Source organism: Schistocerca americana, chromosome 3, assembly GCF_021461395.2.
Source record: "Schistocerca americana isolate TAMUIC-IGC-003095 chromosome 3, iqSchAmer2.1, whole genome shotgun sequence".
Lineage (NCBI taxonomy): Eukaryota > Metazoa > Arthropoda > Insecta > Orthoptera > Acrididae > Schistocerca > Schistocerca americana.
In genome coordinates, this window is record NC_060121.1 from 910,455,177 (window position 1) to 910,481,717 (window position 26,541).

Consider the following 26,541-nt stretch of genomic DNA (forward strand, 5'->3'; position numbering starts at 1 on the left):
CATCTAAATAATCTTTTGCTGTGTAGAAAGTATTGCTTGACAGGTCTCAGTCTGACATCTGCTTTTTCTACCATTGGTTTTATGTTGTATTTTCATTTATGGCAGATACTGTTTTCAGTAATCTCTCGTCAACAGTGGTACAGTTGTGGATTTCTTTTCCTATGTATGTGCAGTTGGTTACTTTTAGTGATGTACGTTCAGAGTCAGCTACCAGAGCTTGCAGCTTTCTGGTGTAGTCATTCTGTAAACCTTTTGGCGTTTCTACTTTATTGTACACAATCGCATAGTATACGAACAATCTTACAAAGCTTCCGAGGCTTTCGACTAGATTATTTGTATACTATACATTGTAAACAGTAACGGTTCTATCGCACCCGCTTGGGGTACACCGAAAATTATCTCTACATCTGCGACTTAGTTCCGTGAAGTGCGACATGTTGATTTGTGTTTGCAAGGAAGTTTTGCATGCAGTCGCAAGTCTGGTCCCATACTCGGTAAGCTCGTATTTTTTTAATTAAAGGGCAGAGCGATTTGGTGTCAAATATCTTCGTGAAATCAAGGAACGCGGCATCAACCGATCGTCGTTGTCTACAGCGCTATGGATCTCATGGAGGAATGGAGCGAGCCGAGTTTCGCAGGATCTCTATTTGCGGAATCCACGTTGATTTCTATAGAGGAGATTTTAGTTCGCCAAAAACGTCACAACTCTTGAGCATAAAACATGTTTCGTAATTCAACAGACTGACGTCAAAGATATAGGCTTGTAACTATGTGCACGTCTTCTACGAACCATCCCGAAACGGGAATGACCTGCCGTTTTTTCAATCGTTAGGTGCGCTTCGTTGCTCCAGCGATCTACGATAAACTGCTGCTACAAGGGGAGGCAGCTCTTTGGCATAATCTTTGTAGAATCTTATAGGTACCTTATCTGGTCCTGATACCTTTTCACTACTAAGCGATTGTAGTTGCTATTCTGTTCCGCGATCGGTTATCTCAATATCTGCTACATCGAGGTTCGCACAATGATTAAAAGGAGCGACTGTGGTACTATCTTCTGTGCTGAAACCATTTCGGAAGACCGAATACGGTATTTCGACCGTCTCTCTGTTATCTTCGGTTTCGGCGCAGTGTAGTCACTGACTGACCGAACAGACGATTTCGAGCCGCTTACTTATTTTACGTAAGACCGAAACCTCTTCAGATTTTTTCTCAGATTGGCTGACAAAATCTTCTTTCAAAGCCAGTGAACGCTTTTCTAATTGCTCTCCTTTCGCTCGTTTTTGCTTCAAATGGTTCAAATGACACTAAGCACTATGGGACTTAACATCTGAGGTCATCAGTGCCCTAGAACTTGCGGCGGCGCTGTTCTTTCTGTCCCTTCACGACGAACCTGCACCTACCTGTGAACATTGTCTCAGCATTTCATCAGTAGGAAAGCCGAGCGAAACCTACTGTACTTCGACGTGAACCAGGCTGCAATTAAAGTCACTAATCTACGTTTCGGGAGAAAGTTTTCACAAGAAATGAAAGGTTGGAAATTTTGACCTCAGTTTATATATTCTGAAACTTAGGTGAACAAGTATCACTCCAAAGCCCGTACTAGTCTTAACACAGTCACTCACAATCCCATTCATTCACGTTAGCAAGTTTATGGTGTTGCATTTCCCGAAAACGTAATAGCTACAAAAATACTGATTGTTTTTGATTGAGAATGCTCGCCAAATATTAAGTCTGTCGGTACCAAATGCAGTCACAGTTTTTAGCCACCGACCTGCTCAATACGCCTCGCGGAATATGTCTTTTCTCGTCACAAAATTCACTTAAAAATTCCGAAATTTCTACACACACATAGGAATAATTATGCAGTCACTTTCCAACACTTTTGATGCATGAAACACTGCTAGATCCGGCAACTTATCATTTCCATCGGAACTACTACTACACACGTCCGATCTGTTTCATGGCTAGGCTTCGACCCTTCTCTCGAATACTCTAAGTCATCTACCAGCAGAGAAAGGCGCACGAAGAATATTGCTTTACCATTGGTCAGTTTACTCAACAGCCAATAGCAAAACAACATTCTCCCGCGTCAATCCGCGCTTTTCATCAATAACCAATCGCAAAATAGTAAACCTAACGACTGCACTTTTTACCGACGTAATTATTTAATATGCTGATGTTTTGCTTATGCATAAAGTTATTTACTATTGTTATTTATACCTGAATTAACTTTCCCTTTACCATAAACTTACTTTACAAAACTATTCTACAAAAACCCCCTTTGTCCACATCCATACTTCTTCGAAATGTTCCCACACTAAATCCCACTACATAACTTGTTAAACAATTATCTTCATAGTAACCTTAAACCACACTCACGCATCATTCATACTGCTAACACACATTTATAACATTTTACATCCACAAAAGGACATAATAACATTTCATGAAAATACTAGAACAGTTTATAAAAAACATTGTATTACTTTAGCGCACTCTAGTGGGCACAATCAAAACTAAAATCACAGTCCCCCTATCCAATATTGTCCTCTATCGACTGATACATAAACTACGTGCGCGTCCAGTCTCGCGTCACCATCTATCACTATCCAGCTCTGAGACACATCTCCCACATAACCGCCTCCAATGCAGGATCGGTATACGGCGCTACGCCTCAAACTACTTATACCTAACTAACCTAAGGACATCACACACATACATGCCCGAGGCAGGATTCGAACTTGCGACCGTAGCAGCAGCGCGGTTCCGGACTGAAGCGCCTAGAACCGCTCAACCACAGCAGCCGGCATTTTTGCCAGCTAGGTTTTGATTTCTCTTGAGTATATAATGAAGCTCTCTTTGTTTACGTTGCAGTTTTCTAACACGGCCACTAAACGACAGTGTGTCTTTCCCAAACCTGAGATATTGTACGGAACGTACTTGTCTAAGGAATACAGATGTTTTTGAACTTTTCCATTAGTGCTCCACATCTTCGTCCTCAGCGCTGATGAATATTTGATGTTAACTTACCAAATACTCGGCAATTTTTGTCCTGTCACTCTTGCTAAGGAAACATACTTTTCTGTCTTTCTTAATTTTCCTCGTAATACACGTAGTCATAGCTGCTATCACGACTTTATGATCACTGATACCTTCTTCTACGTTAACTGGTTTGTTAGGTTCAAGTCTGTTGCTAGGAGGTCTAAGAAATTGCCTTAATGTGTTGATTATCTGCAAGAAGTAGTTGTCGGACAAGACATGCACAACAATGTCACGCGAAAGCCTGTTTCTGGATCCAGTTTTCACAGCGTAACCCTCCCTCCCAGTCTATAACTAGCAAGTTGAAGCCATACGCTATTACAACGGCATGATCAGGAAACTTACTAACGATATTCTGCAAGTTCACTCTGAAGCGTTCTGCCACTGTTCTAAAGAGATTTGTAAAGAAGCACTGTAACAAGAAGACTGCTTAAATGTGTGAGAGACGTATCAGGTTAGATTATCAAAACTTCACCTGAAAAATGTTTGCAGGTAGAAGCCTAATACCTCGAGAAAACGTACTTCGCGGATTTAAAAAAATAAAATAAAATAAAATAAAATAATATATATATATATGTGTGTTTTCAAACTAGGAATATCAGTCAATCCCTAGAAATTCTTCCTTTAGGAGTTATCGTGATGAAAACTGGACTTGCACAGAGGCACGTAAGCAATCATTCTCCCATGCTCGATCAGTGAATGGAAAGAAAAAATAACGTTCATAAATGATACTGTGATTTACGAACTAAAGATGCAGACGTAGAAAGACACTTGAAGAGAGTCACTGCATCGGCTACGTTTCTGGTGGTAGCTGCTTCCCTGTTGAGGGAACAACAACTGTGACTGAAACATGTTCACCACATTACTCATCCGTAAGTAAATCTGCGCAAATAATAATTTTCGTAGAACGAAGATGAAAGCGGAATAAACGATGTAAGTGCAATGTGTCACCACATACCGTATATTTGTCGAACAAGGAGATACTGTACTAAGCAGGATGCTTATATTAGGTATTAGCACCCATTGTAGTCACTCCAAATTCACCACTGTACGGCATTTCTCAGTTCGTATGTCTCTAATGACCACGATATCAAGTAGACTGTAAGATTCAAGGTAAAGAGTAATCTGTTGTATTTTAGGATTGCAGCCAAACGGAAGCTGTTTGCAACAGCTGTTTACCAGCGTTGAACGTTCCACGCGCTACTCGCCAAATCTGTCAATACACGGCCACGAGGCAACCTTCACCCCGGGAACAATGCTACCGGAACGGACCGTTCTACAGCGATACAGATCAGTAAAGCCGGAGTTTTACAGGAACCTTGCAATGCCGTTACTTTCTAATATCTCTGTATCGCACTTCCTCCACACCTCCCACAGATTGTGTATTCATGAAAATAACACGTGCTGTTGTACGTAATTACCGCTAGGATAACGGCACTGGTTTGTACTTGCTTACGGCAACGTAAGGCGACATTCAGAATTTACATTCACTCCTACAGTATCAAGTGTCAACATGACATTTAGATCAGAATAAGTTATAAAAAGAATTCTTGCAGGCTTAGTTAACTGTGGTTCTGTGTTTACCATACACCACTGATGGCGGTAGGTAAACAACGGTAACTTAGGTAGAAGTTTTTCCCATAGTTTTCACAATTCAGTATGCAAAATGAGTAGGAAAATGAATTCCAATATTACCAAGTGTTGCAGAAAGATAATACTAAAAAATTAACTAACTAACTCCTCTGCTGCGGTCGCCCATCCAAGTGCTCGCCCAGCCTGACAGTGCTTAACTTCGGTGATTTGACAGGAACCGGTGTTACCACTGCTGCAAGGTCGTTGGCGATAACACTAAATGAAACTTTAATATTACGTGCGACTTCCCCTTAATCGCTTATCTTAACTACTGTCTGTTAGGCGGTAAGCATAGAAGGATGTATCATTTCATAGTCTACTAAGCATAATTTGTGGATTCAGTTACGCCTCTGGTTAAGTGAAACATAACATTAGGATGGTAGTAGAATTTGTAGAAGCACAGAGTTCTGGAATATCGCTGGAACCAGGTGTTGCTGTCGTTGTTAGGCTTCTTGGGGCACAACAGATATAAATACGACGTCATCTAGTTACATTCCTCTAAGTGAGGGACTCTCGCTGCAAGGTGAGAAGGCGAACTCAACCAGTACTCAGAAGGAGGGTTACAGCCAAACTGGTGCAGGGTTTTCATTGCCATCCTAAATCATTTACTATGAATTCCAGCACCGTACACTTAACAGGACAACTATCTGTCACTTTCCTTGTGTGTAATAAGATAGTCTGCCAAAACACGTCTAATGACTTTGTTAAAATAGTGAAACCATGTATATTAATTCGAGAGTTTCATTCCAGTAAATTTGGTATTTGTTTAATGGTCATAAGCTCCATTGACCATTTCGTCAACATGTCAACATGATCAACAGACTATCGGGTATTAACGTAGTCAGATGTGTGTAAGACAATGAAGATGCGCTTGGTAGAAGCATTGGTGTGTCCTGTATTCTTGTATGAATGCGCGACCTGGACCTGGACCTGCATTGATGCCGTCGAGATGTGGTGTTGTCGGAGGATGTTACGTGTACCGTGGACACAAAAAAAAAAAAAATGTTTCAATAATAGGAGAACTTAAAATCACAAGAAGGTTATCGTCTCGTGTCAGCCAAAGGTACCATCAGTTCCTTGGCACGTCTTGAGAAAGAAAGGGGATAATTTAGAGAACACCATCGTGCTGGGAAAAATTGTGTGCAGAAGACCACGTGAGAGAGCAGCAAGCAGATGGTTGGATCAAGCGAAGAAGATTACCAGCCTGTTTCTTCACATCACATTACGAAAGGCCGAAGATCGCTGTGGATGGAGACACCTGTCTGAAGTTTCATCTACGTAAGAATGAATGAGGAAATGAGGTCAAGACATTCAGTTATGACTAAAACGACTAATGTGGCCGAGCGGTTCTAGGCGCTTCAGTCCGGAACCGCGCTGCTGCTGCAGTCGCAGGTTCGAATCCTCCCTAGGGTATGGTTGTGTGTGATGTCCTTAGGTTAGTTAGGTTTAAGCAGTTCTAAGTCAAGGGGACTGATGACCTCAGATGTTAAGTCCCGTAGTGCCAGAGCCATTTATTAACGACTAATGAGATGTATGTACGAGGGTCCGATCAGTCGCGGAATGAAAACCACAGTGAAAATCAAAAATTTTTTATTCGCAAGAGTTAGCCACACCTTACAGATATCTCTCTAAATAGTCGCCGCTCCGACTTAGACATTTGTCGTGGCGTTGTACAAACTTTCCAGTACCCTCGTCACAGAAAGTAGCCGCCCGCGCTTTCCGCCCATTCTCTACGCTCGTCTGCCTTTCGTTGTTAGTGCCAAAATGTTGTCTTCGTAGCCAGGGATTCATGTTAAGTTACGTGAGCTGCATAGCTTCAGGCGAAATCTCTCACTAGATCCACATAGTTGGCGGAAGCCACTGTTGTTTTAGGCATTTCTACGTGATCACTTTGCGCGCTGAACTGAAAAGAGCGACGTGAAGCGATCGACTGCCACACTAAAGACGCTGCCCAGCACATCAGTGCAAAGTTCCATCGGATTTTCACAGTGGTTTCCATTTCGCGCCAAATCAGACCTTACTTTCCGAATACGCCTCGCATGTAGAAATACGGCTAATTTACTTATGCATACATACGAAAGTAATCCATCTAGAGTGAAAATCATGATTTTTTTTGAAAAAATATCGGTTTATGTTTTCTATATCATCTCTCTACCGTCTGAAAATGTCCTGCACGCCCGTACCTCATCCGAAAATATTTCCAAATCACTTTTTTTTGTTCCAGTGCTGTAGACGCACTGTCAACCTGACTTCCTATGCCATCGGATCATTATCCATACATGTTTGGATGGCGTAGGTATTCAGCTTCTGTGCGATGCAGTTTCTTTGGAAGTGCTCCACTTTGCCGTGTGGTGATTAAATCATCCGTCAGACAGTAGTGGGTTTTGTTTGCGAGTTGTGGTGTGGCGTGAAAGTGTTAGACTGTTGTAATATTTTGTGCGAGTGTCATTGTTTTTTATTTGGTACAGAAGTCAAAAGTCCAGATGCAAATAAGATATAAGCTGATAGACCCTCCACTACTTTCTCGAGCTATTAGAATTTGTAGTTCACGTGTGAATTGAAAACTGCAATTTGTGTCTCTGGGGATGTGGCCTGTCGCCCACAGAAAGTTGGTACCACACGACAGCACCAAAAGTGAAGACGGCCGTTGCCTGACGCATCAACGAATCGGATACGTCGGCGTAGACACCCCCCGAGTGTTTCCTTACGCCTCCACAGCCAGAAAGTTATTTATTTCTGAGTGCAGTACCGCTCAGCCCTAGTCTCTATGGCACACTGGACTCGTATTAGGGAGGACGACGGTTCAATCCCGCGTCCGACCGTTCTGATTTAGGTTTTCCGTGATTTCCCTAAATCACTCCAGGCAAATGCCGGGACGGTTCCTTTGAAAGGGCACGGCCGACTTCCTTCCCCGTCCTTCCCTAATCCTATGAGACCGATGATCTCGCTGTCTGGTCTCCTCCCCCAAACAACCCCCCCAACCCCCTAGTCGCTATGTAATCAGCAATCACTTTTAAACATCGCTAACGACGACACTACCGGCATAGTACACATCCGGCTGCGTGTGAATAGAACAGTTGTTCATAACTTTATATCGCGCCAGAGACAACTGTACTCTGTTGGGAATCTTTCATTCTGCAATGCTAAAATTGTCAGCGCCGACATCAAATACGTATCACCTATGTGGATGTTAAGTATTCAACAAGCTCAGGTTTTAATAACTTACAAATAATTTCTATGTGTGTTGTAGTATCTGCTCGACCTTCCCCTGAAGTACTCGTTAGTTGTTACAAGATACCACAGGAGGTAGCAGGATAAGAGAGCAGGATGAAAGAGCGGTGGAAATGAAGAGACTCCTATATTAGCTTAAGTGCAGACACTCCATAGTTTCCGATAAAATGACGATCAAAGTTTCGACGTCATTTAATCAGTTTGCTCGAGTTGCGTAAAACCAGATGAGGTGGTATTGAAGTGGTTAAAAGCAAAGTCTCGGGTTTTGGTGACTCGTGTTCGAATATAATTGCGCCTTTTTTTTCTTTCATTGTTGCGGAAGTATATGACATCAATTTTTTTGTGACGTCGTGATGTACAAGGCAATTATTGACAAAAGAAATAAGCACTTCAAATCGTATTAAAAACATATTTTGCTGTCACATATCTTAAATAATCTTTCATGATTAACGGTAAATGAAAACGAAAACCATAAAAATTGTAGTCTTTCCGTTTTCTCTTAGATTTTTATTTTTTACACATCCAGAGAACCAGTGCATTCCCATGGGTGATATCTATCATAAAAACATTCAAAGCGCAAAAAGTCAGAGCACCAGGAACAATGAACGAAGGCACATGTGCCACAGTCATCATTAGGAAAAGCAACCTCGTTAACGTTGCCAAGTACTTCGTGGCCTGGAGATGATTTCACGGCAAACCACGCACTGTCGAAAGTTGCTTACGAATCGAGGCGTGTATTTTAATTACATCACTTCTACCTGCGATTTCTCTTTCCTGTGCGATGAGAATAAGCCACTACTGTAAACAACGAAGGTAATTCTGCACCGGTCTGTAAAAGTATGCGTCTCAGGGGTAATAGATGAAATCTATTTCTATAACTTTCGAAATGCTTATGTCTTTCGTCAATAATTCCATTGTATTTCATGACGTCTCAAAAATAATGGTGTGACATTGCGATTCGATTTGAACACGCGGCACTCAAATTCGAGACTGCGTTCTTAGTCACTGCGCTTTCAACTCGCCTGGTTTTCCGCCGAGCGAGGAAGCTAATAAAGTGGCGTAGAAACTTTGATCATCATTTTCTCGGAAACTATTGAGTGTCTGCAGATAAGCCAAAATGGGTGTCCCTTTATTTTCACCCTTCTTTCCCCCTCCGAAGTTTCAACTGTGCCAGAGAGCGACTTATACAGTATAACAGAGCAGACTATGTTTTCTTTCATGTCGTGAGAAGAAAAATGTTTGTCAATTTTGTAAAAACATTTCATTTTTTGACGCTTCAATCTACAGTATTTATGACTGTACGTCACAACCCTCAAAGATTGGAAGCAATAGATCCCCTACTTTTATTAAGGAATGTACTTCGTTTAAGCGACTATAACGAGACCTGTTTTTACAGGTTATTCCCCGTGATATAAGTGTATTGGCAATGCTAAACAACTGTAAAAATTTCAGACTAATATCATCTACATTGTGGTCACAAACAAAAATGCATTCTGGAATGCTGTACTTCCTTCTTTATGTAGTTAACTGCCGGCCTCTGTCGCCGCGCTGTTCTAGGCGCTTCAGTCCGGAACCGCGCTGCTGCTACGGTCGTAGTTTCGAATCCTACCTCGGGCATGTCCTTAGTTAGTTTTAAGTAGTTCTAAGTCTACGGGACTGATGACCTCAGATGTTAAGTTCAATTGGTTCAAATGGCTCCGAGCACTATGGGACTTAACATCTGAGGACCGAGACTCGAACTCAGGACCTTTGCCTTTCGCGGGCAAGTGCTCTACCGACTGAGCTACCCAAGCAAGACTTACGCCCCGTCCTCACAGCCTTAATTCCGCCAGTACCTCGTCTCCTACCATCCAAACTTTATAGAAGCTCTCCTGCGAACCTTGCAGAACTAGCACTCCTGAAAGAAAGGATATTGCGGAGACATGGCTTAGCCACAAAAAAATGGCTCTGAGCACTATGGGACTCAACTGCTGTGGTCATCGGTCCCCTAGAACTTAGAACTACTTAAACCTAACTAACCTAAGGACATCACACACATCCATCCCCGAGGCAGGATTCGAACCTGCGACCGTAACAGCAGCGCGGTTCCGGACTGAAGCGCCTAGAACCGCGCGGCCACACCGGCCGGCAGATGTTCCCAAAGTGCTTAGAGCCGTTTGAACCATTTTTGTAGTTAACTTAGTGCATTTGTCAAATTCTATCATTGTGCATATCAAAACAACATTCTTTCCTTGAGTCTTCCATTGTACTCTGATGAGCATACGTGACGCTCTCGCGCAAAGTAAACGAACTCGTAGTGAAGCGCATCGCTCCTCTTGGGATCTTACCTACAGGGAATGGACAAAAACATGGAAATGCAAGTGTGGACGTAAGCAGGTTGCACTGTTGTATTTGACCACGAACAACATCTGTACAATGTCCTCAATACCTTGCAAAGGTCAGCGATGATCTAAACCGTGTTCTGTGTAGTTGTTAGTGCACTATGTCGGAGCAAACTGAATTCGAACGTGGACCAATTGTTGGTGGTCCTACTGTGCGCGCTTCCTTGACCATGGCAGCCGAAATGTCTGGCGTTTCAATAGACACCGTATCGGAGATTTATACCGCATACAGAGAAACCGAGGAAGCATCATCAGCTAAGCTGTAACGCGGACGGAAGTGTGTGTTGAGTGGTCGCAAACGATGGTCATTGAAGAGGACTGTAAAGGAAAAGAAGAGGACAAAAGATGCAAAAGGTGCTCCAGAACTGAATGTCTCACCCGTGAAACTGTCAGCACCAAAGCAACTCGAACGGAGCTCCAGAAGTTGAGAACCGCAGGGCGAGTTTTTAATTCCAAATCCGCTCATCAGTGATGCAAATGTCTATGAGAAACAAACGTGGTACCGAAGCCTTAAAACGTGGACAATCTATCAATGGAAGAAAGCCATTTGATAGGATGAGTCTTCATTCACACTGTTTACAAATTCTGGTCGAGTTTACGTCCCAAGAGTGAGACTTGACGACGGTTCGGTGGTGATTTTGGCAGCCATATCATGGTATTCCATGGGCCCCATAGTTACTCTGTGAAGTCGCATTTTGGCAAATCAGATACATCCTAACTTACAATGTTTGTTGCACAATGGTGATTCTGTGTTCCAAGAAGAGAGCGCCCCCTGTTCACTTAGCTCGCATCGTCCAGGACTGGTTTTGTAAACTCGAGGTTGAATTGTTTCATCTCCCTTGGCCACCACCACCAACTTATCTCAATATTATGGAGGCTTTGTGGTCTACTTCGGAGAGAAGAGTGCGTGAACGCTATCCACCTCCATGCCGTTACTTTGTAGGATGAATGGCATACGGACGACTTGAAAACCGTTCAGGAGCAGTATTTAACTGTTTCTAGACGGTTGGCATCTATTTTGAATGCCAACTGTTCCCCTACGTCGTATTAGACATGGTGATCTGTAGTGTTTTTTCCACATTTTCGTCTGCGCCCTCTATCTCCTGTATTAAAAATTGCAAACTTGCTACTTTCTTTTATAATCTGAACTTTGATAAAATGGCAAGGTAAATGTTAATCAGACCACAGGGACGAGTTGTGATCTATATAACAACAGATTTACTCATTCTTCTCACAAGACGAAAAAAGGCTAAAGAAACGTCACACAAACATTTTTATTTGACAAACACTTTCACTAATATGGCTTCTATGGTAGACAAATTGATCCGCTGGGGATCGACACACGGCACTAACCAGAACACTAATCGCTTTATATGACTTCATACATGCGAATCCGGGGAATGGCACAAACATTACTTCTGTTTTACACGATGGCTTTCCGTCAATTACTACGAACTGTGACCTCTCTGACAGGAAATCACTGATCCAGTGACATAACTCAGACGATATTCCATAAGCACGCAATTTTAAAACGAGCCGCTTGTGTGGTACAGTGTCAAAAGCCTTCCGGAAATCCAGAAATACGGAATCGATCTGAAATCCCTTGTCAATAGCACTCAGCGCTTCATGTGGATAAAGGGCTAGTTGTGTTTCACAAGAACGATGTTTTCTAAACCCATGTTGACTTTGCGTCAATAGACCGTTTTCTTCGTGGTAATTCGTTATGTTCGAACACAATATATGTTCTAAAATCCTGCTGCATATCGACGTTGACGATATGGGCCTGTAATATAGTGGATTACTCCTACTACCTTTCTTGAATATCGGTGTGACCTGTGCAACCTTCCAGTCTTTGGGTACGGATCTTTCGTCGAGCGAACGGTTGTATATGATTGTTAAGTATGGAGCTAATGCATCAGCATGCTCCGAAAGGAACTTAATTGGTATGCAGTCTGGACCAGAAGACTTGCTTTTATTAAGTGATTTAAGTTGCTTCACAATTCCGAGGATATTTACATCTACGTTACTCGTGTTGGCAGCTGTTCTCGATTCGCATTCTGGAATATTTACTTTGTCTTCTTTTGTGAAGGCATTTCGGAAGGCTGTGTTTAGTAACTCTGCTTTGGCAGCACTGTCTTCGATAGTATCTCCATTGCTATCGTACAGAGAAGGCATTAATTGTTTTTTGCCGCTAACATACTTCACATACGACCAGAACCTGTTTGGATTTTCTGCCGGGTTTCGAGACAAAGTTTCGTTGTGGAAACTGTTATAGCCATCTCGCATTGAAGTCCGCGCTAAATCTCGAGCTTCTGTAAAAGATCGCCAATCTTGGGGATTTTGCGCCTGTTTAAATTTGGCATGTTTGTTTCGTTGTTTCTGCAACAGTGTTCTAACACGCTTTGTGTACCAAGGAGGATCAGCTCCTTCGTTTGTTAATTTATTTGGTATAAATCTCTCAATTTCTGCCGATACTATTTCTTTGAATTTAAGCCACATCTGTTCGAAAGAACAGGGTGCTGAGAAACATATATTGGCGCTCTACACCATAGCAGCTAATACTTTATCCTTCTGCTGGTCAGGGCGGCACACCATGGTGCGTTCGGCACTGAAGTCGTGCACAGCCGCAGCCTGTTATTAATGGCGCATGCCCGAAAAATGCAAGTACGCAGTCTCCCGTTCGGTTAATTCGGAATGCAGGTACTTCCCTATGAGCCTCTGAAACCCCGGTGGATTTCAGTGTGCAGGTGGACCCATTTGCTGCTCTACCAAACCAATTTGACTATGCCCCACAACTATCATGACGGAATATCTCAAACGTTTAGACGGCCGACTCAAGACAAGTAAGTACACCTACGCATCACTCATTGCGTGCGTGATGCTAGAATCAGTACCTCTGACGGTTTGGAAGGTGACTGGCACAGGCTCTAAGTGGCACAGTAGCGAAGGACACAAGTCTCACCGTTTAGGTAGAGACCTGCAGTTCTTTACTGGCGAAGCCCCAGTACCAGAGTGTCCTCTGTGCTTCCCTCGATATGTTGGTAGCAAAGCAGATTTATCTCTTAGACTTCTCCCAATTTAGCACAAGCCAATCACGAGCTGCAGCGCTGCATTTGAAGATGGGAGACTGCTCCTTACTCTGCATACACCGATTTGACCAGTCAGAGACTTTAAAGTTAATTGAGAGAAAAGAAAAAACAATTCAGCTTGACGGCCTCTTTCCCACGCATATACCTCGCGTCTTTTGCTAACAACATGACCAGGATGGAACCACAGCCCTCCATAAAAAGATCGTTACCTCCCCTGTTGCATCAATTTCGAAGTTTCCAAAGAACAGCCATAAACTCGCTAAAAGCCTTGTTATTTCACAAGTACGTTTTGTATACAGAGTCTGGACTTCCTGGCAGATCAAAACTGTGTGCCAGACCAAAACTCGAACTCGGGACCTTTGCCTTTCGCGGGCAAGTGCTCTACCGACTGAGATACCCAAGCACGACTAACGCCCCGTCCTCACAACCTTAATTCCGCCAGTACCTCGTCTCCTACCTTCCAAACTTAACAGAAGCTCTCCTGCGGTAGAGCACTTGCCCGCGAAAGGCAAAGGTCCCGAGTTCGAGTCTCGGTCCGGCACACAGTTTTGATCTGCCAGGAAGTTTCATATCAGCGCACACTCCGCTGTAGAGTGACAATTTCATTCTAGGAACAACCCCCAGGCTGTGGCTAAGCGCAGTCCGGAACCGTGCGACTGCTACGGTCGCAGGTTCGAATCCTGCCTCGGGCATGGATGTGTGTGATGTCCTTAGGTTAGTTAGGTTTAAGTAGTTCTAAGTTCTAGGGGACCGATGACCACAGCAGTTGAGTCCCATAGTGCTCAGAGCCATTTTTTTGTGGCTAAGCCATGTCTCCGCAATATCCTTTCTTTCAGGAGTGCTAGTTCTGCAAGGTTCGCAGGAGAGCTTCTGTAAAGTTTGGAAGGTAGGAGACAAGGTACTGGCGGAATTAAGGCTGTGAGGACGGGGCGTGAGTCTTGCTTGGGTAGCTCAGTCGGTAGAGCACTTGCCCGCGAAAGGCAAAAGTCCCGAGTTCGAGTCTCGGTCCGGCACACAGTTTTAATCTGCCAGGAAGTTTCATATCAGCGCACACTCCGCTGAAGAGTGAAAATCTCATTCTGGAAACATCCCCCGGGCTGTGGCTAAGCCATGTCTCCGCAATGTCCTTTCTTTCAGGAGTGTTTGTTCTGCAAGGTTCGCAGGAGAGCTTCTGTAAAGTTTGGAAGGTAGGAGACGAGTTACTGGTGGAATTAAGGCTGTAAGGACGGGGCGTGAGTCTTGCTTGGGTAGCTCAGTCGGTAGAGCACTTGCCCGCGAAAGGCAAAGATCCCGAGTTCGAGTCTCGGTCCGGCACACAGTCTTGATTTGCCAGGAAGTTTCATATCAGCGCACACTCCGCCGTAGAGTGACAATTTCATTCTAGAGTCTGGACGTCTAGGCGCCAGTGACCTGTCCCACAGAAATTCGCAGAATGCTCACAGTTGTCTTGTCGGCTTCCTGCCTAGCAAGAGCCCATCCACTGCTTTATTGCCATTCTACAATGCGCTGGCCACTGCAGTGGCAACTTCTCAGCACTAGTCAGTCTACCTGGACACGGCTGCTGACCGACCAGCGCCAACCAACATGTCTGCGCAATGAGACTGTGGAACTCAGCAGTCTGGAAATGTTTCCACCCACGTTCTGCAGGAAAAACGCTCAGCCCTCAGTCGCCATACTCTTTTACTGCAGTCGTTTAAATTGGTACCCTATTCTTTTGAACGCAGTTAAACCTTACCACTATTCCTTCACCAGAGCACACAAGCAAGACCGTTAACTACTTCCCATCATTTCGTCATGATGTATGAAGTCAGATCGTAATAAAGATCACTAAGCGGCATGACACCGAATCAGAGGTGAGAGTACCCTGCAGCCTCACAAGCTACCCTTCAGGGCCAACTACGTCTCAAAATACCCAAGGATTTGTAAGCTGTGTCAGTCATCTAACATTTCGTTGGGAGTCTTTCAATGGACCTCAGTCCAGCTTGTTCGTTTTCTGCAATTAATTTTGTGTGTTCACTCCACTTTGGGTCACCCAGATCAGTTATCACATTATGTCCAGCAAATCGATAAAAGTATTGGTAGACACGGTTTACAGAGAAGCAAATTACATATATCTGTATAGTTCTGTATCTTCAGTCTCTTCCAAAAACACTTTGAATAAATTTCAAATATTGTATCTGTATCTGATACTTCATTTACAGTTCTCTTCCACACATTGCTTGAGCTTTCCTGTTGTTTTATTCAGCACTGCTCTGATGGTAAATACAGGGATGCATTTCCACAAGACCCTAAAAACGAAATTTTTTCTAAGGATCGACTCACATTTTCTTAGATACGCAGACAGCCACACACCCAAAGCCGAAAAATTCGTAAACTATCACAAACATGGATGTGATGTGCTGCAAAAGTGGAGCAACCTGCATCCATATGGTGGTGACATGATATGCTGCACAGATCAGTGAGGTCGATTCAGTCTGGTAAGTGCCTCAGAGGATTGTCCACCTAGATAAAACATTCTACATTATACCAATGGAAAAATGGTCCTACCGGAGCACAAACAGGCGAATATGCTGTTTCTTAAAAAACTCTGACTGAAAAGTGGGGTAACAGCTGCTTCATTCTATCTACCTCAGCATCTTTAAAAATTTACCCGTTTTGGCATTCAAACATACTCGCATTCGTTTGAACATACAATTCACATTCACTCCCACAAGTTGCCCTATCTATAGCTCGTTCAGATCCGCTACTCCAGCGCTGTGAGTCACTTGTACTCATCCACTCCCAATTGTCCATTCTGTGTCACTCATTTAGCTCACCTCATTGTCATTAACTATATCTAACAGTCACTCTGATAGGGGAAGCATCTTTGATGAGTAACCAAAACGTCAGTGGTCCCGGGGGAGAACATTGCCACCGTTTATATTTTGAATAAAAGTCATGAGTAATGATGGCCAAAGACTCTGGGCATAAGAATTCACCCGCCTAGCAGCCAACAGCATTTTCAAAGAGAGCGGAGAAGCGGACGGAAGTTCAGGGCACTCACTTATGCTTTTAGTAGGAAACCGCCCCTAAAGGAGAAAGAATCAGCAATGATCAATGGCATGAGGATGCAGGAGCCAATAGAAACCCCTGCATTAAACAAACATAACGTGCATCCACAGGAATGTGGTCTGTAACTGAAAAGTGTCATGATGATCTATCCATTGGCAAAAGAATCCGGAATAGTCCCCCATTCGGATTTCCAGGAGAGGAATCCCAAACGGGAGGTGACCATGAGAAAAAGATTGAATAAAGAAAAGGATAACGTTCTACGGGCCTGAGCGTAGAATGTCAGCAGTTCGCACGTGGTAGGGAAAAAAGAAAATCTGAAAAGAGAAATTTTAAGACTCAGTCTAAATATAGTGGTTGTCAGTGAAATTGAAAAGAAAAAAAAAAAGAATTTCTGGTCAGATCAGTACAGGATAATATCAACAGCAGCAGAAAATGGTACAACGAGAGTACGATTCCATATTAATAGGAAGGTAGGGCAGAGAACAGGTTATTGTAAACAGTTAAGTGATAGGGCTTTTCTCATCAGAATCGATAGCAAAACAACACCGACAACAATTTTTCGGGTACACATGCGGTCGTCGCATGCTGAACATGAAGAGACAGAGAAAGTAAATGAGGATATTGAACCAGAGTTCAGTACATAAATGGAGATGAAAGTCTGTTAGTCGTGGGGGATTGGAATGCGGTTGTAGAGAAGCACTGGATGAAATGGTTACGAGAGACTATGGGCTTTGGAATAGGAATTAGAAGGAGAAAGACAAACTCAGTTCTGCATTGAATTTCAGATATTAATAGCAATATTCTGTTCAAGAATCACAGGAGGAGGAGGTATAGTCGGAAAAGGCTGAGAGATAATGGAATATTTCAATCAAATTACGCCATGGTTAGGTGGAGAGTCCGAAATCAGATGCTGGTTTGTAAGGCGTACCCAGGAGCAGATGTAGACTCAGATCACAATTTAGTAGTGATGAAGAGTAGATTAAATTATAAGAGACTAATCAGGAAGAATCAAAGAACAAAGAAATGTAATACGGAAGTGCTAAGGAGTGAAGAGAGACTTTTGAAGTTCTCTGTAGCTACAGATATTGCGATAAGAAATAGCTCATTTGGTAGTTCAGTTGAAGGGGAATGGATATCTCTATAAAGGGCAATCACAGAAGTTGTAAATAAAAACATTGGTACAAAGAAGGTAACTGCGAAGAAACCATGGGCAACACAAGAAATACTTCAGCTGAACAATGGAAGAGGAAGTACAAATGTGTGCAAGAAATTCAGGGATATGGAAATAAAAGTCTCTTAGGAGTGAAATACGTGGGAAATGCAGGGAAGTTAAGGCGCAATGGCTTTATGAAAAATATGATGAAATCGAAAAAGAAATCATTGTCGGAAGGACCGGCTCAGCATGTAGAAAAGAGAAAACTAGTTTCGGTGGAATGAGAAGAAGGGCGGTATCATTAGGAGTGGAATGGGAATTCCTCTGTGAAATGGAGAAGAGAGAGCTGATAGGTGGAAAGAGTATATTGAAGGCCTCTATAAGGCGAAAGACTTGTCTGATGGTGTGACAGAACAGGAAACAGAAGCCAATATAGAAGAGATAGGGGATCCAATATTAGAATGAGAATTCAAAAGAACTTTGGAAAACTTAAGATCGAATAAGGCAGGAGGGATGGTTAACATTCAATCAAAGTTTCTAAAATCATTGGTGAAAGTGGCAACAAAACGACTATTTACGTTCGTATGTATAATGTTTGTGTCTGGCGATATATCGTCTGACCTTCAGAAAAACATCGTTCACACAATTCCGAAGATTTCAAGAGCCGATAAGCAGGATAATTACCGTACAATCAGCTTGACAGCTCATGAATCCAAGTTACTGAAAGAATGATATCCACAATAATGTAAAAGAAAATTGAGGATGTGCTAGATGACGATCAGTTTGGCTTTAGGAAAGGTAAAAGCACCAGAGGCAATTCTGACGTTGCGATTGGTTATGGAAGCAAGACCAAAGGAAAATCAAGACACAGTCATAGTATTTGTCGACCTAGGAAAAGCGTTCGACAGTGTACATTGTGGCAAGATGTTCGAAATTTTGAGAAAAATAGGGGTAAGCCATAGGTAAAGATCGGTAATATACAATATGTACAAGGGCGAAGAGGTAACAATTAGAGTGGAAGACGAAGAACGAAGTGCTCGGATTAACAAGGTGCGGGACACGGATATAGTCTTTTGCCCCTACTGTTCAATTTATGCATCGAAGACGCAATGAGGGAATCGCTAATGACATTGGTATCCTCAGTGGACGTGAGGCAGAACATACTGAACAGTCTACTGAGTGCAGAATATGGATGGGGTGTGAACCAAAGGAGAAAACTAATGAGGAGTAGCAAACGTCAGATCAGCGATAAAATTACGCTCAACATTCGAGGCCCCGAACTTAATAAATTCTCCTACCTTGGAATCGATATAACACAAGACGGACAAAGCAAGGAAGACGTAAAAAGTATATTAGCCCAAGCAAAGAGGACATGCATGGCGAAAAGAAGTCAACTATTGAAACTTCCTAGCAGATTAAGACTGTGTGCCGGACCGAAATTCGAACTCGGGACCTTTTCCTTTCGCGGGCAAGTGCTCTACCAACTGAGCTACCCAAGCACGACTCACGCCCCGTCCACACAGCTTTACCTCCTCTCCTAACTTCCAAACTCTACAGAAGCTGTCCTGCGAACCTGCTGTGTGGACGGGGCGTGAGTTGTGCTTGGTCAGCACAGTTGGTAGAGCACTTGCTAGTGAAAGGCAAAGGTCCCGAGTTCGAGACTCTGTCCGGCACACAGTTTTAATCTGCCAGGAAGTTTCATATAAGCGCACACTCCGCTGCAGAGTGAAAATCTCATTCTGGAAGTCAACTATTGTCAAAAATTCGCCTTAATTTGAGGAAGAATTTTCTGAGTGTGTTCGTCTGGATCACAGCATTGTATGGAACTTAATCACAGACTGTGGGAAAGAAGCTGTGAAGAAGAGAACGAAGGGTCTGAGACGCAGTGCTATAGATTGATGCTGAAGATCAGGTGGACTGATGACATAAGAAATGCGCAGGGTCACCGAAGAACAGGCGGGAGTAGATATATGTGGAGGACATTGATAAGAAGAAGGGAGACGATGACAGGACATGTGTTAAGACGCCAGGCAATAACTTCCATGTTACTAGAGGAAGCTGCCCGGCCGGGGTGGCCGAGCGGTTCTAGGCGCTACAGTCTGGAAGTACGCGACCGCTACAGTCGCAGGTTCGAATCCTGCCTCGGTCATGGATGTTTGCGATGTCCTTAGGTTAGTTAGGTTTAAATAGTTTTAAGTTCTAGGGGAGTGATGACCTCAGAAGTTAAGTCTCATAGTGCTCAGAGCCCTTTGAGCCAAAACCTTTAGGGGGAAACCTGGAATGGAATATAACCAACAAACAATTGATGAAGCTGGGTGAATGCTAGTCTGTGATGAAGGGAGGGGAGGTGAACACGTGGCGGACAGCATCAAACCAGTCAGATGACCAAAAGAAATAAATAAAGAAAGTGCTCCTCCTAGACTCCGTTTATTTCATCTGAAGTCGTAAGCCGTGTGTCAGCGCAGGCGCTAGATCGCTTGCCACGATCTTTCGATGGGTGCTCCTCTTTAAACATGGATGAAGCTATGTCGGTATCCATCATCTGCAAACTACGCTAATTCAAACGATGGCAGTAAGTATTTAGGCCTTCAGATTCCAGAATAAGCGTTGTGCAAGAAGGGAAGATGACATTCGCGCTTTTTCTTTGCCTACGCCTGAGTAAATTATCGCGAGAGACTATGACGGAATGAGATGGCACTCAGGTTTAAATGGCGGTGTTTGAATGAGAGGCTACCATATTTCTTCCGAAAGCTAACACAGCGGGGTCCGTGTAAACGTCAGCTACGTTAGCTCTCACGATTTCGGGCGGAGTGTTCTTTTTCGAAGAAGGTGCGTGCCACAAACACGGCGGAGCGTCGGCGACTGGTTGAGGCGGCACGCGGCCGCGAGAGCTGCCGCCAGGGCTGTCCAGAGGGAGTCCCTGGGCCACGCCGCGCCGCGCCACGCCACGCCCCTTACGTAAGGCGGCCTTGACACTGGCGGCGCGGCGCTCGACTCGACTTTGCGAGGCGAGGCGAGGCGAGGCGAGGTGGCCGTGGCTGGACTCAGCTGCTGGCGGCGGCCACACGGCGCCCGCCCCACTCCCTCCACACGTGCCACACAAGATTTCCCGTGGCGCGTCTGTCCAGCGGAACTTCTCAAGGTGCTGTCCCTCTTCCGAGATTAGCTATCACTACGACTAGTCTCGTATTTGACTTTGCGGATCTGACGAGCTGTAGGCAACTGCATTCGAATCATTCTTTCAGATTCCCCTGAAGCGGTGATGTTTTTCCTATTGACCATTACCTTACAACTTTCGCTTCTAGACTGAGGTGACAAAAGTTATGAGAGACCTCCTAATATCGTCTCTGACCTCTTTTTGGCCGGCATAGTGAAGCATCCCGATGTGGCATGGACCGAACAAGTCTTGATCCATAGCCGTGCGCAGCAGTGGAAGTGTTGCCGGTGAAAAACTTTGAGCCCGAGCTGACCCTTTGATTGTGTTCCACACATCTACATTTACATGACGACTCTGCAATTCACATTTAAGTGCTTGGCAGAGGGTTCATCGAACCACAATCATACTATCTATCTACCATTCCACTCCCGAACAGCGCGCGGGAAAAACGAACACCTAAACCTTTCTGTTCGAGCTCTGATTTCTCTTATTTTATTTTGATGATCATCCCTACCTATGTAGGATGGGCTCAAAAAAATATTTTAGCATTCGGAAAAGAAAGTTGGTGACTGAAATCTCGCCGCGACGAAAAACGTCTTTGCTTTAATGACTTCCATCCCAACTCGCGAATCATATCTGCCACACTCTCACCTCTATCACGTGATAATACAAAACGAGCTGCCCTTTTTTTGCACCCTTTCGATGTCCTCCGTCAATCCCACCTGGTAAGGATCCCACACCGCGCAGCAATATTCTAACAGAGGACGAACGAGTGTAGTGTAAACTGTCTCTTTAGTGGACTTGTTGCATCTTCTAAGTGTCCTGCCAATGAAACGCAACCTTTGGCTCGCCCTCCCCACAATATTATCTATGTGGTCTTTCCAACTGAAGTTGTTCGTAATTTTAACACCCAGGTTCTTAGTTGAATTCACAGCCTTGAGAATTGTACTATTTATCGAGTATTCGAATTCCAACGGATTTCTTTTGGAACTCATGTGGATCACCTCACACTTTTCGTTATTTAGCGTCAACTGCCACCTGCCACACCATACAGCAATCTTTTCTAAATCGCTTTGCAACTGATACTGGTCTTCGGATGACCTTACTAGACAGTAAATTACAGCATCATCTGCGAACAACCTAAGAGAACTGCTCAGATTGTCACCCAGGTAATTTATATAGATCAGGAACAGCAGAGGTCCCAGGACGCTTCCCTGGGGAACACCTGATATCACTTCAGTTTTACTCGATGATTTGCCATCTATTACTACGAACTGCGACCTTCCTGACAGGAAATCACGAATCCAGTCGCACAACTGAGACGATACCCCATAGGCCCGCAGCTTAATTAGAAGTCACTCGTGAGGAACGGTGTCAAAAGCTTTCCGGAAATCTAGAAATACGGGATCAACTTGAGATCCCCGGTCGATAGCGGCCATTACTTCGTGCGAATAAAGAGCTAGCTGCGTTGCACAAGAACGATGTTTTCTGAAACCATGCTGATAACGTATCAATCACCTTCCAGGTGATTCATAATGTTTGAATACAGTATATGCTCCCAAACCCTACTGCAAACCGTCAATGATATAGATCTGTAGTTCGATGGATTACTCCTACTACCCTTCTTAAACACTCGTGCGACCTGCGCAATTTTCCAATCTGTAGGTACAGATCTATCGGTGAGAGCCGGCCAGTGTGACCGAGCTGTTCTAGGCGCTTCAGTCTGGAACCGCGCGACCGCTACGGTCGCAGGTTCGAATCCTGCCTCGGGCATGGATGTGTGTGATGTCCTTTGGTTAGTTACGTTTAAGTAGTTCTACGTTCTAGGAGACTGATGAGCTCAGATGATAAGTCCCATAGTGCTCAGAGCCATTTGAACCATTTCTATCGGTGAGCGAGCGGTTGTCTCTATGTCCTGGTGGACTATTTCTTAATGTCAGCTGGCTGTTTGCCTATGGAGCCTGGACTCTTTATTATGGCCACAAAAGCAAGAATAAAAATTCAAATTTTCTATGGTCACAACAATTCCATGAGCTTCACGTCGGACGATCTGGGTGGCCAAACCATTCGCCTGAATTGTCCAGAATGTTTTTCAAACCAACACTAGTGGCTCGGTGACATAATAACGCTGTTTGGGAACATGAAGTCCAAGAATGGCTGCAGATGGTTCTAACTAGCCGAACATAGCCGTTTCCAATCAATAATCCGTTCAGTTGGACCAAAGGATCCAGTCTATTCCGTGTAAACACAGCCCACACCAATATGGAGCCACCACCAGTTTGCACAGTGCTTTGTTGACAACCTCTGTCCCTGGTTTCGAGTGGTCTGCACCACACTCGAACCCTGCCATCAGCTCTTACCAGCTGACATCGGGAGTCTTCTGACCACGCCACGGTTTCGCAGTCCTCTAGGGTCCCACCGAAATGGCCACGAGCTCAGGAGTAACGCTTCAGTCAATGACGTGCTGTTAGCAAACGCACAGTGGTCAGTTGTCTGCTGCCATAGCCTATTAACACTAAATTTCGTAGCACTGTTCTAACACATACGTTCGTTGTACATCTCACAATGATTTCTACGATTACTTCACGGAATGTTGCCTGTTTGTTAGTACCGACAACTCCGGCAAACGACGCTGCTCTCGGTCGTTAAGTGAAGGCCGTTCGCCAGTACCTTTTCCGTGATGAAAGGTAAGGCCCGAAATTTCTTATTCTCAGCACACTGTTCACACTGTGTATCTCAGAATATTGAATTTCCTAACGATTTCCGAGACAGGATATCGCATTCCTCTAGCTCTAACTACCATTCCATCTTCAAAGATTGTTAATTCCCGTCGTGCGGCGTTAATGACGTCGGAAACCCGTGCACGTGAATCACCTTAGTACAAATGACAGCGCCGTCAAATGTACTGCTCTTTTATACCTTGTGTACGCGATACTACCCCCATCTGTGTGCATATCCCTTTCCCATGACTTTGTCACCTCTGTGTATTATCAGCCTTAGAATGTGGTATCCTTCTCCTCTCATGACAACGCTAAATACTGTACTTTTCTCATTTTTAATTGTGTTCCCCATTTCCACATCTTTACTGACTCGCCTTAGAACATCGTCATTGCTAATTATTTGTGTCCAACTATTTTTAACACTTATCGATACAGCAACGAATGTCTCAGTCTTCGTCACTGTCACCTTATTAATCGTCCAGAGAGACTAGACGTCATCTAATTTACAGTTCCTACACTGTTTCACGCCTCCCTGCGTTTCTTCCTATCCTGTATTAGCCCTTATTGTCTACATACTTCTGAAAACTGTCTCAATGTTACAAACACTAATTGAAGCCTGCCATAAGCCGGTTTGACACAGCAACATATTTTTAGTTTTTGGTCATCAGTCTACTGACTGGTTTGATGCGGCCCGCCACGAATTCCTTTCCTGTGCTAACCTCTTCATCTCAGAGTAGCACTTGCAACCTATGTCCTCAATTATTTGCTTGACGTATTCCAATCTCTGTCTTCCTCTACAGTTTTTGCCCTCTACAGCTCCCTCTAGTATCATGGAACTCATTCCCTCATGTCTTAGCAGATGACCTATCATCCTGTCCCTTCTCCTTATAAGTCTTTTCCACATATTCCTTTCCTCTCCGATTCTGCGTAGAACCTCCTCATTTCTTACCTTATCAGTCCACCTAATTTTCAACATTCGTCTATAGCACCACATCTCAAATGCTTCGATTCTCATCTGTTCCGGTTTTCCCACAGTCCATGTTTCACTACCATACAATGCTGTACTCCAGACGTACATCCTCGGAAATTTCTTCCTCAAATTAAGGCCGGTATTTGATATTCGTAGAATTCTCTTCGCCAGAAATGCCTTTTTTGCCATAGCGAGTCCGTCATTGGTTATTTTACTGCCCAGGTAGCAGAATTCCGTAACTTCATTGACTTCGTGACCATCAATCCTGATGATAAGTTTCTCGCTGTTCTCATTTCTACTACTTCTCATTACCTTCGTCTTTCTCCGATTTACTCTCAAACCATACTGTGTACTCATTAGACTGTTCATTCCGTTCAGCAAATCATTTAATTCTTCTTCACTTTCACTCAGGATAGCAATGTCATCAGCGAATCGTATCATTGATATCCTTTCACCTTGTATTTTAATTCCACTCCTGAACCTTTCCTTTATTTCCATCATTGCTTCCTCGATGTACAGATTGAAGAGTAGGGGCGAAAGGGTACAGCCTTGTCTTACACCCTTCTTAATACGAGCTCTTCGTTCTTGATCGTCCACTCTTATTATTCCCTCTTGGTTGTTGTACATATTGTATATGACCCGTCTCTCCCTATAGCTTACCCCAACTTTTTTTCAGAATCTCGAACAGCTTGCACCATGTTATATTGTCGAACGCTTTTTCCAGGTCGACAAATCCTATGAAAGTGTCTTGATTTCTCTTTAGCCTTGCTTCCATTATTAGCCGTAACGTCAGAATTGCCTCTCTCGCCCCTTTACTTTTCCTAAAGCCAAACTGATCGTCACCTAGCGCATTCTCAATTTTCTTTTCCATTCTTCTGTATATTATTCTTGTAAGCAGCTTCGATGCATGAACTGTTAAGCTGATTGTGCGATAATCCTCGCACTTGTCAGCTCTTGCCGTCTTCGGAATTGTGTGGATGATGCTTTTTCGAAAGTTAGATGGTATATCGCCAGACTCATATATTCTTGACACCAACGTGAATAGTCGTTTTGTTGCCACTTCCCCAATAAGCTGATCAATAATTAAATTGAGTGGGCAAAAGCCACGAAAGGAATTGATTGTTGCATCTAAAGGTACACCTTGTATGGCTCGACGGCCGAATGTTGAGGTTACATGGGGGTTTACACATTGTCTGATAAGTTCCTGGCAGACGGGTGTAAATTGAACATGGTAGTACATGGCGGGTTAACTGACTCTGAACACCGATAATCTGTGTAAGACGCTTCAGTCATATCACATCGTAGATATCGCAGGAATTCAGATTTACGAGCTTAGCTGTGTCAAGGATCATTGTCAGTGGATCATGAGAAAGTGTTGGCCTTTAGTATGATCCAGTTAATACTGGTTGCAGGCCGTTGTGTCGACCAGCTGTGCACGTGGTAGCGTGCTGTATGTGTTATGTGGTCAGTTTTCTTTGAAACAAGCACGGAACATATTTCAGATTATTTTTCTGCTGACTCTTATGATCAAATAGTTGATCTCTGACAGTACATATTAATTGCAATGAAGATTCAGTACCACTGAAAGCTGCCCTTTCATTGCCTGCTTTTCTCTCCTTTTTTGTCTCAGTGTAGCACCGCAAACTCGGAAGCATTCGAGCCAGCTGTGAACAGAGAGGTGTCTTTCTTAAAAGCAAGGGCCATAAATAGACTTGTAAGAAAGAGCCAGGGAAAAAAAGTATCAGCTCCTGGTAGGCATAAAGGCATTCGTGTTCACCTGTCCACCCTCTCTACGGCTGGTGTACAGGACGGCTTTTTCCGCCCAAAAAACCGCTACATTCTCATAGAATCCTATAGAAAGATAAGGAATCTCTAGTCAGCTCTCGCTTTCCAAATGTTGGCATATGAACATCCGTTTTCCTCAGAGGCCACGTCACAGAAAGACATTCGGTTTAAATTTCAGAATCCAGTGCTCTGATTAGTTCATACTGCTATTTTCCATAGTGATTTTCTCGTATTAGGCAACATGCGGAGTGGCTCATACGAATGCTTCGAAATTGTATCACAGACTGGGGGGGATTTTCTGCCTTCCTCTCCACCGCAGGGCACTATTGGTGA

At 43.8% G+C, this 26,541-nt stretch overlaps 1 protein-coding gene across 1 annotated transcript in view; it reads right to left on the minus strand.

Annotated features, from left to right (window-relative positions):
* Positions 1–20,369: 20,369 nt before the first annotated feature.
* The window catches only part of LOC124606512, a 33,621-nt gene continuing 27,449 nt past the window's right edge, over positions 20,370–26,541 (minus strand). Inside the window, exon 2 of the mRNA XM_047138495.1 lies at positions 20,370–20,696. Coding sequence (XP_046994451.1) covers positions 20,370–20,696 — 327 coding nt within the window. The remainder of the gene's footprint in view (positions 20,697–26,541) is intronic.